The sequence below is a fragment of the Equus caballus genome, chromosome 15, assembly GCF_041296265.1.
Source record: "Equus caballus isolate H_3958 breed thoroughbred chromosome 15, TB-T2T, whole genome shotgun sequence".
Taxonomy (NCBI): Eukaryota; Metazoa; Chordata; class Mammalia; order Perissodactyla; family Equidae; genus Equus; species Equus caballus.
In genome coordinates, this window is record NC_091698.1 from 26872084 (window position 1) to 26885098 (window position 13015).

The following is a 13015-nucleotide window of genomic DNA, read 5'->3' on the forward strand; positions in this document are numbered from 1 at the left end:
ATTTTAGCCCACACTTGACTTTTAGGAGCATGTAAAAATTGTAGCTGAATTCATTTTACCCTCTTGTATGGTAGCCTCAACTTTCCATTCTCTGCCAGGGGTGAGCCAGTATTCACATTCCATCACTCCTTGGAGGTGCTTGTCGTTCCTTTAATTTTGATCTCGTTGGTACACAAACTCTGTGATGGGTTCAAGAAAAGTTACGATTTTGTAGATTATTCTTTTCATTGTTGATAATGAAGGAGAAATGCTCTTTCTAGCTTTCTGTATCCTAAGGTGAAGCCAGCAGTCTCAATGCTATGTATTTTAAGGTATAATTTGGGGAACATTTTAGAGTTCTAGCCATAGAGGCGCAATGAGAGAGGTTGATGACTTTACATATTAAAATGCATTTTAAGGCTTCATTGCAGACAGAACTGCGAGCTTAGTCTCTTGAAGTTCATGGAGCAGCCCTATTGTTTTGTTGTAATAAAATTTTATTTTGTTAACTACAGTGACTTTCTCAGTCTGCACAAAATAACAGGAGTGAGTTCCTGCACATACTTTCACCCTTGCCTTCTTTCCTTAATTTAAGTTGCTGGCACATTTTGTGCCTCGTGAGAGTGAGTGACAGAGGTCAAGGAATTGAGGCCTGGGCTTATTTCTTCTGCGAAATAGTACAGGTTGCTGCTTAGTTAGTAAAGTAGTACATCTGTATAAGAAGCTCAGCTTCAGCTCACCTCCTACCTGACTGTGATAAAGGAACAGCCTATCATTAGGCACTTCATTCTAGCCTAGTGATTGCTGAATGAACAGAATCCAAGGAAACCACCTGTTGTACAGGGGTTTAGACTTGTAATTGACAAAGATAGTGACTGTAGACGTCCAATATGAAGACATCTTTTTTGTTATTTTCCACTGCAGAATAGTTTGACTAAGTTAAAGCTTAAAGCTTTATAAGGAAAAAGCTACTTTATGGAAATGATTGTAAGATGTTTGTTTTAGAGAACTTTTGCTGTCTAACTGTGATCAGCATAATCTGATCTTTTGGTTACTAATTTAACTTTGTTTGTTGCTGTTCTTTTTCAGAAAATTCTTCCAGGAGGAAATACATCATTTGATGTAGTTTTCCTTGCAAGAGTAGTGGGAAATGTAGAAAATACTTTATTTATTAACACATCTAATCATGGGGTATTTACTTACCAGGTAAGAAACAGAATTAAAGCTTTCATTTATTTTGTAAAATATAGTCTTAATTTCTTATCATGATAGCCTTTTAAGAACTGTCTTCAAAAACTCAGGAATAATAGAAAATGTCGAGTTTATACTTAACTTCTGTGTCTGTGAATATCCCTATTCAAATCAGACTGTGAACAAACAATCTTAAAGCTACAGCTAAGTGCGAATGTAAGATTGATTGGAAAAGAATAGTAAAAATATTTTCATACTGACTCTAAACTTTTCTAATCTTTACTTTTTGCACACTTGTGAAGCATACTTGATAAGTTTCAAGATTAAAACCTACTTCTTGATATACTTATTTTTTGTGTACAATCAATGTTTAGGCTATTAAAGATAGTTAATGTTTTATGAATCGAGATTTTTTTTTATATATCAAGGTTATCGAGATTAGGAAGAATAATTGCTTATATGGCACAGTATACTACATGCTTTACATGCACTTCTACCTGCATTGCGGATACCGTTATTCTCATTTGTTTAGATAAGGAAGGTGAAGTTTAGGAAAGTTAAATAATTTGCCCCAATTATACTACTAGAAGGTTGTTGAGCAAGGGATTCAAACCCATGTCTTTGTAACTACAACAACCATCCTCTTAACCATTGTGCTCTGCTGCCCGTGAAACTCAATTGTTTAAATCCTTAACTTAGCTAATGTCTTACTTTATAATTTTTATGCTTTTGTTTTTGAAAATTTCTTCTCCAGTACCCAAAACATTTCGTATATTTTGAAAATTAGTGTCAGAGTAAACATTCCATGTAGTCAAACTTTTGCTTATTTGTGGTGAATGAGTCTTTAATGGTTCTTTAGTAGGCAGTCAGGAAACTTTTGAATGCCTTATAGATGAGTAACTGAAGTGCTGTGTAGGTGACACTCATTTAACATACACTTGTTGAGTAAATGACTCCCCCTGTTTAGTGAACCCAGGGCCTTCCCACTGGGAGTGACCTGGGGCTCAGCTTGATGTTTGAGAGGTTGTCTTGGCCCTAGATCCATCTTCTGACGGTTGGAGTAGGGAAATTTTTTGATTCCCTATTTTCTTCTGTCATCTATCTTGTGACCTCATGAAGGACTGCTCCATTTTAATTTCCAGTATATTATAGAAATCATTCCAAATGCACATATATATATAGTAAATCAGATATGTAGCCAAATCAAGTATAGAAACTACGTGTGTTCTTTTTAAAGGGAGTTAAGATTTTTCCATCTAAATTAGCCTCACCACTTTTCCCTAGATCAATCAATTATAACTATGAAAGTGTTAGTTATAAAAGCAACTCAAACTGAATGTCTTTCTCCTTTGAAATAGGTATTTGGTGTTGGAGTTCCAAATCCCTACCGACTGAGGCCGTTTCTTGGGGCCAGAGTCCCTGTGAATAGTAGTTTTTCACCTATAATAAACATACACAATCCTCACAGTGAGCCTTTACAGGTGAGTTTATGATGGGGATTTTGAATGTTTCATTTTGGTAGAAATTAATGCTTAGCATGAAATCACAGTTTTCATGTACTTTTCAAGACTTTAAAATAGTGGAGTTTTATAGATGTATTGAAGAGGGATGTTCTTTTAGTGCAGCTTGCTGTAGTCTGAATTTTGGATTACAGCGGTCCAGATATTGAGTTTTTAGAACCATTTTTAAAACAACTGTGGCTACTGTGGTGTTACAGTTTAGGCAGCTCTTCATTTAACTTAAGAAGGGTTCTCAGCTATACCCGGACGCTGCTTTTCTTGCCTGTAAGTTCCTTCTGGCCCAATATAAATTTTTAAAAACATGGTTCATATTTATTTCTTGTAATAATAAATTTTTTGGTGATGGCAGCCTGGAAAATAAAATCCAAGGGAAAGGTAATAGAGAAGCATGATTAAAAGCAAACACTTTTTAATTTAAAAAATACAACTCCTTATCTTACCCAATCTTTTAGTACTAAATGTCTTCAAATTTGAAATCTCTTCTCTAGTTCCTTGTCTCTTCCACAGTGGGAGGGGCTGTTGTTGCTCCTTCAAATGTTTCCTAAAATCTCCACGCCACATCCCAAGTGACTTCCAATTATATGACATTTCCTGCCACTGTAGTTTCTAGTTCTGTTGTCTGTGTTGGAAGGAGATGTGGATGCTTTCCAGAATAGTCCATAATATCCACACCCAAGGCTCCCAGAGCTCTCTAGGACCAGTACTGCAGGACCTAACAGGAGTGTGAAAATGACGAGTGGAGGGAAGATGCTATATATGCTGGTAAGCTACAGAACTTTGACAACCAAAATGATTTTTGTCATCCTAAAACCCGCTGGTAGAAATGTTCATAAGCAATGAAGGGGAAAATGAGGAAGAAGAAGATGAGATTTTCAGAGCCTGAGTTGTGAAATGCTTAAGAATTATATGCTAAAGTAGCAAGAAAGAGGTTTCTCCCCAACACTTGGCTGACATTGGGTGAGGATAGCTACTAATAAAAATACTCTGCCCAAATTTTAATTATTGTTAGCTAGATATCTTCTTCACAAAAGAAAATGCCCTTGTGTCCTGCTTTTACGAGTAAAAAGTGTTTGCTCTTCATCATCACTCTGTCATTTATATCCTTTTGCTACTTTAAGTAATGGTGTATTTTCCCTGTTCTGGCCAACTTTTATTACAAATCTATACAGAAACCTCATAAATTCTTGCTGCTTTCTTTCCTTGACTGTTTTCAGTCAAAGAAATAAAAACATATGCTTTCGTTGTATCATACCTGCTGCATGAGTTGCCGCCCGCTGCTGTGGCAGCAGTATTACGCAGCACCCCAGGGAGGCACTCCCTCTCTCTGGCTGCCAGCCAAAGACCGAGGACCTTGCTTCCTGCTTGGAAGGCTGGAGGTTACAGGACTTGGCAAGTATTGGCCAAGTAGCCTTATAGTCTACACTTTCTCTCGTCACCCTTTGGAGTCATCAAGCTATCATGTAGAACAGTTTTATCTCTTTGAATTCAGTTCTGATCTTTGTTGTTGTTGTTCATCTGTTCTTTTTCCAGTTTTAACATTTTAATTCAAGAAGATTTACCACAGAGGACTTTTCACCATCATACAGGAGAGCAAATGGAAAACCAAAGTTGCCCTCTTAGAACCAAAATAAATTATTTACCTGGAAGGCACTCTTAACCTGATAGTCCTGTAGCATGTTAGGGTGTCATTAGTCTTCTCCTTAAATTTAAGAAAATATTGTAGAGCAAGAAATTGCATCTGATTGGTTCATTATACAACACAAACACAAGTATGTTCTCCCTGAAAAAAAGTCAGCTGTTCAAACGTGTGAAGCAAAAGTCCCTTGAACTTCCTGCCTTGCAATCCACTGCTGTCGGGTAGGCTCTCCGCGATGGTGGAGAAGTTCTGTATCTACTCTGTCCAGTACAGTAGCCACCAGCCGCATGTGGCTCTTGAGCCTTTGAATTTGTGGCTAGGGTGTCTGAAGAACATTTAATTTTATTTTATTTTAATTAATTTAAATTTAAACAGCCACATGTATCTAACTATTGTATTAGCATAGCTGCAATCTCAAACCCTTCCTCGTAGTTACTACTTGAATGATCTTGGTGTGTGTCATGTCACACCTTTTTCTGTGCATGTGCAAACATATATGGGGACACAGAAAAATAAACATTCCTTGTGGGAATTTTTTTTACATCAATTATCTTCTGAATTTATTGTTAGCTTCCTTTTTTTCCTAAACTTTTTACAATTAGGATAAATAGCAATGTACTAAAAAGCAGGAATGTGTCACTTTCCTTGTTTTAATGTAATCTTTCCTTCGATTTTATGACATAGCCTTTTTCCGTCCCCATTTCCTTATTCTTTTTCCTTTCATCAGTAGTCTGCCTTTAAATATTTTGTTTCCAAAATCATTATGCTTGTTTCCTTCTTAGAAGATTAAATGAAATAATACGTGATGTTTTCTGACTTTTCAGAAAACATTCTGCAGTCACCCCACCAGTTAAGGTGCTATTGCTATTAATACAGTCAGAGCTGTTGGGGAGCAGTGTAATAAATTGAAAGGCAAGAAATAATACTCAGAGAAAATCTTAGCTTATTAGTCTTTGCTAAATGCCTTACTTTAACAACAACACGTCCCAAAAATCTTTAAGTACTTTACTAAAATGATGCTGTTTTTCCTGGTTTGTCCTTTTTTATGCACTCCTGGAGGGCTTTTATGATAAAACAAGTGATAGAAGATTTTCCATCATTCTCTTACTTCACCCCGAATTTTCATTTAATTAAAGGTATTCTTTCTTTTTAAGAGATAGGGTTACCTACCTTTAAAGGAAAGTCTCCCGCCATGTGGCCCTTCTCTCCCTAGGTGTTTGCCCAAGAGAGAGGAAAGCAGATGTCCAAAGTCTTATGTGATGCAATGTTCATAGCAGCTTTTTCTGTAATGACCCAAAACTAGAAAAAACCCAAATGTCCATCAGTAGGTGAATGGATAAAAAATTGTGGCATATCCATAAAATTGAAAAGAAATGAACTATTAACGCATGAAACAACATGATGGATCTCAAAATAATTACACTGAGTAAAAGCAACCAGACACGAGTATATACTGTATGCTTCATTTGTGTAAAACTAGAAAATACAAACTAATCTAGAGTGGCAGAGAGCAGTTCATTGGTTGCCTGGGGATGGGAGGAGGCAGAGAGGGACAGATGGCTTGCAAAGGCCCTGAGGAAACGTTTTGGCAGTAATGGATATGTTTAACATCTTAATTGCAATGTAGCTTCACACCTGTAAACGTATGTCAGAATTTATCAAGTTGTACACTTTAAATATGTGTAGTTTATCGTACATAAATTATACCCCAGCAAAACTGTTTCACATAATCAAGAGTGTAGGTACAAGCCACAGAGGTTTTATTAACAGTACCTGTGATTTTGCCACCACTACGAAATATTTTCATACTACATTAAAATTATTGCGTGTATCTCCGAATAATACGCTCTTCACTATTTCACAGTTATACTGGTTATTAGATCCGCTGCTAGATCTTGTTACAGATGTGTAGATAAAGAAACACTTGTGTTACTACAGTTGCATGTTGTTAACAACAGGAATATTTTCAAAGAGTGCATCATTAGGAAATTTTTGTCATTGTATGAACATCATAGAGTGTACTGAAGGGGAACAAAATTTGCTACCCTAAAATGTGTGTCTTTAACCTGAGGATTATTTTAGATTGGTTATTTTTAAGAAACAAAAGACTCAGGTTTTCCTGTTACCTCCTCCTTAAGTCCCTAAAAGAATTCAGATTAAAAAAACACCTGTCTCAGGAAGAGAGTGCTCACCTTGGCATGATGTAAACTAGGTGGTAGACAGGTAGGATCCTAGAAAAGCCTGTTGGTTGGGCTCCTCTCTGTGTTCTTCTGTTTCTGTGTGATCGAACAGTTGTTTTCCAAACCTTTGCTCCTTTTCGCCTTCCTGTGAATTACCTTTCCTTGTCTCTCCCCACCCCCAACATCTTCTTTTGTCTTTAGCTAAGGATGGTATTTGATGTGAAGGCTTTGGCTGTTTTGGTGAATTACTCAATTTTCCTGGGTTTCTCCCATTAGCTGTTATTAAACTTTGTTTGTTTTTCTCCTGTTAATCTGTCTCATGTCAATTTAATTCTTAGACCAGCTTGAAGAACCCTGAAGGGTAGAGGAAAATTTCTTCCTCTCCTACAGTACTTACGCAAACCCAGATGGTATAGCCTACTACACACCTAGGCTGTATGGTACTCATCTGGTGGGACCACCTTCATATATGCAGTGTGTCATTGACTGAAACATTGTTAAGTGGTACATGACTGTATAAGAAATACAAAAATTATAGTTCTAAAATTTGATAAACTGTTTCCTTTGGAAAAAATTTAAAAAGTATCCTATGGATGGATTTTTTAAAATTTAGTCTCTGAAAGAGCTACACTGGTTCTAAGTGTAATATTCAAAGTTATCTTGTTTTAAACCACCATTGCTTACACAGATGAGACACTGATCTAGTGATATGACATGGTACTTATACTGCTTTTATATCTGTAAACGTTTTTACACATTTTTTCTGATAAACAATTAGGGTGTCAAACTCATTTCTAGATAACAGCAAATCATTTGCGTTGAGAATATGATTTTGAACTTAATCGTCACGTGCTCTTTTGTCGCAGGTTGTAGAAATGTACTCTAGTGGAGGAGATCTTCACTTAGAACTTCCAACAGGTCAACAGGGAGGCACCAGAAAACTGTGGGTGAGTGCTAACATATTTTCCTCTCATGTGTGGTGACATAAAACCAATTAAATACACCAGAAAATACTTAGTTCTTTATCACCTAAAGAAATATGAGTGACTTTTCCTTAATTAGTTTCTTAATATTAAATTTATATCAAATATATGTGAAAATTGGAAGAGAGAGTGAGAAAAGTATAAGTAGTGATTTTTGGAAAGTGCATTGAACAAAATTGGTGGGAGCTTTAACCCACTATGTGGAAGGGAAGAGATTTCAACTCTTCTTTTTCAGAACATTGGTAAAGTTGCCTCTGAATCTAATCATCTGTAATGTGTGTTTTACACTAATCTTAAAAAAAAGCACTACTGGGAAGGATCCAGTATGTTTTTGAAAGTAGAGAATTGAACGTTCAGACTTACTGTGGCTAGAGATGGCATTTTCAGAGGGAATGTAGTCAAGCCCTTCTGGTGACTTAGAAAACTTTAAATTCTTAAGTGATCTACATCCACCTTTAATACTGTTCAATATTTAACAATAGTTGTGTCAGTGCTTTAGAGAACCGCTTTTTCTTGGAGAATACTAGCAAATATTAACCAAATTAATCAATATGTGGTAACTGCTTTATTTGTAAAGGTTCCTGCCCTAGGGCAGTTGGGTTTTTTTTTTAGCATTGTTTACCATGCTTTAATCAAAGAGGGGAAAGACGACATAAATACACTTCTTGTACCGAGGTCACTCAAATCACTGCTCATCCATAATTGAAGATATACTGACTTTACCACTGTGATTAAGTTCTAAAGACCAAAGTTTTCTGTATTAATTGCTCTGTTAAACACACTTAGCCTCTTGATTTTGTCTTCTGATGCGTCTCAACCAAGGAAGGGAGGTAGAGGGGCATTTTTAGGTTGTTGACTTGAACATTTAGAAACAAATTTGTCAGTAATCTGGTTAACTCCTAAGATGTAGAAACACAGTAGCAGGTAGAAATATATAATGGACAGTCCATTTATATCCTTTCACAAAAATGTTTTACCTTGAAACTATGTTATTGTTCAAAAAGCCTTTGGGAGAAATAGTGTATAAAACAGAGCTTCCGAGAATTAACTGTAAGCTATTAAATTTGTATTGTAATTCTAGATAGAACAACTAAGAATTTACTATGAAATATAATTGATATCTAATAAACATAAGAGTTCACATTTCTGATTAGCTAAGAACTGTAAAGAATGGTAGCAGAGATAGCATAGTGTTTTAATACTCCCAGCAGCTACAAGAAAAGATAGTGGTTCTTATTCCTACAAACCTAGAGTAAGAAAAATGTCAATTGGCCTTGACCTCACCCTCAGCCCCTTTCAGTGTACGTAAGAAAACCCCAGAGACCAAGTCAGCTCCCCAGCAATGGGGAAATGGACGGTGCATCTCTAGTGGCCAGGAGGGTTCCAATCACTTCTTTCGTACTTTGAGACTAAAAAATTAAGAGTAGAGGTAAGTGAAGACCAGTAAATTCTAAAACACAAGGATTTCCTAAAATATACTGAAAGGTGTGCAGAGAAGTTGTAGTGGTTCCAAGGAAGCCAGATTGTTCTAAAACCAGGGAAAGAATTACATCTCAAAAAAAATTTTTCTCAGTGAGTCTTCTTTCTAGTGTATCTATGAGTATTCCCTCATTACAGGCCTTTAAATCTTTGCTATCTTACATGCTGAGAGCCTCACTGAATGTAACTGGTAAATTGTAAGTTGGCTTGGGAAGCTTTGTTAGGTTTTAAATGAAAGGAAATGGAGTCTAAGCTCTCTTGGTTATCATTTAAAGAGATTCCTGTAGACGTCCGGAAAAGCACTTCCCTCTGGTGGTGACATTTCTGTTAGTTAAAGAATTTCAGGACTGAATTGTATACCTAAGCATAACATTAAAGAATAACTGATTTTATAGATCAATTCTGCCTTTTAATGGGGATTTTGCAGCTGACAATTTGTTTTCAGATAATTTTATGTCTTTCACTTTGCTCAACTTCACATCCCATACTTCCTCAATTCTAAGATGCACATTTTTTCACATCCTCCACAATTGGAGTGTGTGTTACAATCCGTGGAATATATTTGTTTAACTGGCAATGCATCTTTTAGTCAGTGTCATCTTATTCAGTAAACGATGGTGGTTTTGCGACATTACAAAAGCTGTGCTTCATTATGGTCTGTTAACTTGTCAGGAAATTCCTCCTTATGAAACCAAGGGAGTGATGAGAGCCAGTTTTTCATCTAGAGAAGCAGATAATCACACAGCCTTCATCAGAATAAAGACTAATGCTTCAGACAGCACAGAGTTTATCATTCTTCCTGTCGAGGTTGAAGTTACAACAGGTTAGTGGAAAACTGAAGGAAGTGCAAATTTGTTCGTTTTGTTTTCAGTACATCTTACTCTGGCAAAGTGAAATATGATTGTTTACTTTTCTTTTTTCCAAGCTCCTGGAATTTATTCCTCAACCGAAATGTTGGATTTTGGTACGCTACGAACACAAGGTAAAAAAAAAAAAAAAAAGACAGTGTCTTTGTAGGTTTTAAAAAGAAATCCCTATGTTCAGTGCTGAATGGTTCCACTTTCCACTTTAACTCCTTTGTAATTCAGCTTTGAAAAGTATTTCTCAGTGGGTTACATGATTTTGTGGAAATCTGCTTCTGGGAACTCAGAGCCCTCACAGGGTATCCCCCATTCCCCTGGGGGATACCACTGCTTACCAGGTGGGGAAGCAGAGTCATGGGGTAACTTACGCAAAGTCTTCTAAAATGGAAGATTGAGGCAGAGAGTAGCTTCTGAGTTATCTAATCCAATTCCTCACCTATTCAGTTATACTGAATCTTTTTTAAATAGTAGAATAAAGGAAATAAAACTTTTTACTTCTGGATGTTTGTTTAGATATGGAGTATTCAATTTCATTATAATGACAGCATGTTAAAAATTTGTCCCACGTGGCCAGAGAAAGAATTCAAATTCTAAAATTGAAAACAACCCACTGGAGGATTTACTAAGGAAAAAGTAGGAGTACTTGTAATTTGGGATTTCTGTGGGCCGTATGTAATTAAAATTTGCTTGTTTAGGATTGAAGACCCATTTTTGAAAAGTACATTTGGTTTTAATATAGTTTCACACTCCACCTTATTAATTTGCTTCATAATGCTTTACTGAAACTAGAAGATTAGTAATAATGTCTAATTTCACTAAAAATTTTGTTTTGTGATTTAGTTATTTAGGAGGGGGCAATTCTTGTAATGCACAGTGTGTTTATGAGTAAGGTGATTCCTACCTATAAGTTGGGTAGGGTCACATTCTTTTCATTAATGTGATTGTCATTCTTTTTCACATTGTAGAATGGATTCAGTCTGATGTCTAATAAGGTAAAGATTCTAACTTGCTATAAAGCACACCTTTTTAAGAAATATTTCTTTTCCTCAATTTTAACAGATCTACCAAAAGTTTTAAATCTTCATTTATTAAATTCAGGAACAAAAGATGTACCAATAACAGTAAGTTTTTACTTATTTTCTCCTAACTTATATATTCTTTGTTTTTAAACTTATGACAAAGTTATAAATAATGAAACTCTTGCTCTAAAGGAATTCCATTTTGTGGTGACCTGGTGACACTTTGATTCTAAGTGTGATGTGAGAAACCTGTTCTGTTGCTCTGCCTCTAACCACCAGATTTTAAGCATAAGAAGGAAAGTAGGCAGTCTTCTCCAAGCCAACTTTGAATGAAAGTTCCTGAGGTTCCTATTTAGGCAGAGTCATGTAAGAGGCCTGCGGAGTCTGATAAATCTTGGGATCTGTGTGCCATGTACAAAAAAAAAGGTTATAAGGATTCCATCAGGTTTGTTTGTTAGACTTAAAGTATGGGTAAGTAAAAAAAGAAAAAAGATTCGGGTGAGTTGGGAAGAGAAATAATAATGGTAGGTAATGGTAGAGTGCTGTTAACATTTGTCACAGCTATTGTGGTTAGCCTAGATAGCACGCTGTAAACTAGGGTCCTCTCTTCCTCTCACACATACACGCAGAGCAAGTGACTTTTATGCCTTATAGTGGAATTGGGGTGCCGTTACATGATTTTAGGCAAAAAAAAAGAGACAGGGATATCCAAATTTTGCCTTGGCCTACAACCTCACCTCCTGATGAGGTCCCCAGGATACACTCATAGGGAATAATGGAAAAGGAAAGCAGTACATTTTTATTATAACCTGTGCTGATGTCATAAACCTCAATTCAGGAAATTCTGATAAAATGAGGTGGATCAAACGGGCTTGAGACTTAAGGGACCTTTGTCCATCCAAGGCCAAACCCAGAGTTTACCACTAGCTCGTGGAGTAGAGACCAAAAAGAGCAGAGTACACAAACCCTAAATGAGAAAGTGAGAGATGGTCATCCCAGGTAACCACATTTTAATGCATAGTGACCTTGCTCACTAGTAGGGTCATAGTCCAGGCAGTGTCCTGATATCTGATAGGATTTCTTCCTGCTGAGTAGAAGAGTTGGAGGAGGTTTAGGGTAATGGGGTCTGGTAGAGAGCTTCCGCCACTATACAGTGGGATTGCAATGACCCCACTTGGAGTTCCAGTATTAGGCAGGCTGTGATTCACACCGTGTTCTTCAGGGAGGTCTTCCAGGGCCCAGGGCCCTTCCACAGATGACAAGGAGCAGCTTCTTTGACTTAGCCTTCCTAATACCATTGAAACAAGATACCAAATCAATGAACAGCAGTATTAAATCTCTTGTTTTTTGTTATTTTTCTTCTTAAATAGCAACCTTAGTGTATATGTTTGTATATGCTTGCTTTCAAAAATATATTCGTTTTTTTGATTCACTGACTTGCTTGATTCTTTTTTTTTTTGATTGGCACCTGAGCTAACAACTGTTGCCAATCTTCTTTTTTTTTTTTTCCTGCTTTTTGTCCCCAAATCCCCCAAGTACATAGTTGTGTATTTCAGGTGTGAGTCCTTCTAGTTGTGGTATGTGGGATACCGCCTCAACGTGGCCTAATGAGTGGTGCCATGTCTGCGCCCAGGATCCAAACCAGCGAAACCCTGGGCCACCGAAGCGGAGCGCTTAAACTTAACCACTCGGCCACAGGGCTGGCCCCATTAATTCTTTTTTTTCTCATTCAGTTTTTTGAATGATTGTCATCAAAGTCTCTGTGGAATTCAAACTATCAGCATATCTTCCAGTAATGACCTGTTACATAAGAAAATATTACAGGGAATATTTCTATTGTACAGTTTCTTTGTAATTTCTATTTATAGCAATAATTCTATTTTTCTGAAAAATACATAATGCTGATTGTTACTACTGTATTGAGGGGTTAGTGATTGGTTTTGGCTCCTTAATCTGTATTGAAATTTTCACTAGTCTACAGAAAAGTAAGCAAAATAAGAACAATATAAATGTCATAAAAGTATGAGTGTGTATATGTTAATATGAAATTATAAACACCCTTTCTAGAAAAGCACTATTCTGCAATAATGTATTTGTTTCTTTGTTTGACATTAAAATATCTGTTATTTTATGAATAAAGGTAGTAGGTATTTGTTTTTTTATAG

General features: G+C 36.4%; 1 protein-coding gene across 5 annotated transcripts in view; it reads left to right on the top strand.

Moving 5' to 3' along the window:
* The window catches only part of TMEM131 (transmembrane protein 131), a 224554-nt gene that overhangs the window by 144160 nt on the left and 67379 nt on the right, over window positions 1-13015 (top strand). For all 5 annotated transcript variants that reach the window (XM_023618615.2, XM_070235088.1, XM_023618613.2 and 2 more), the window contains 6 exons: window positions 1069-1185; window positions 2529-2651; window positions 7373-7453; window positions 9641-9791; window positions 9894-9950; window positions 10891-10952. In XM_023618615.2, the coding sequence (XP_023474383.1) occupies window positions 1069-1185; window positions 2529-2651; window positions 7373-7453; window positions 9641-9791; window positions 9894-9950; window positions 10891-10952 (591 nt within the window). The remainder of the gene's footprint in view (window positions 1-1068; window positions 1186-2528; window positions 2652-7372; window positions 7454-9640; window positions 9792-9893; window positions 9951-10890; window positions 10953-13015) is intronic.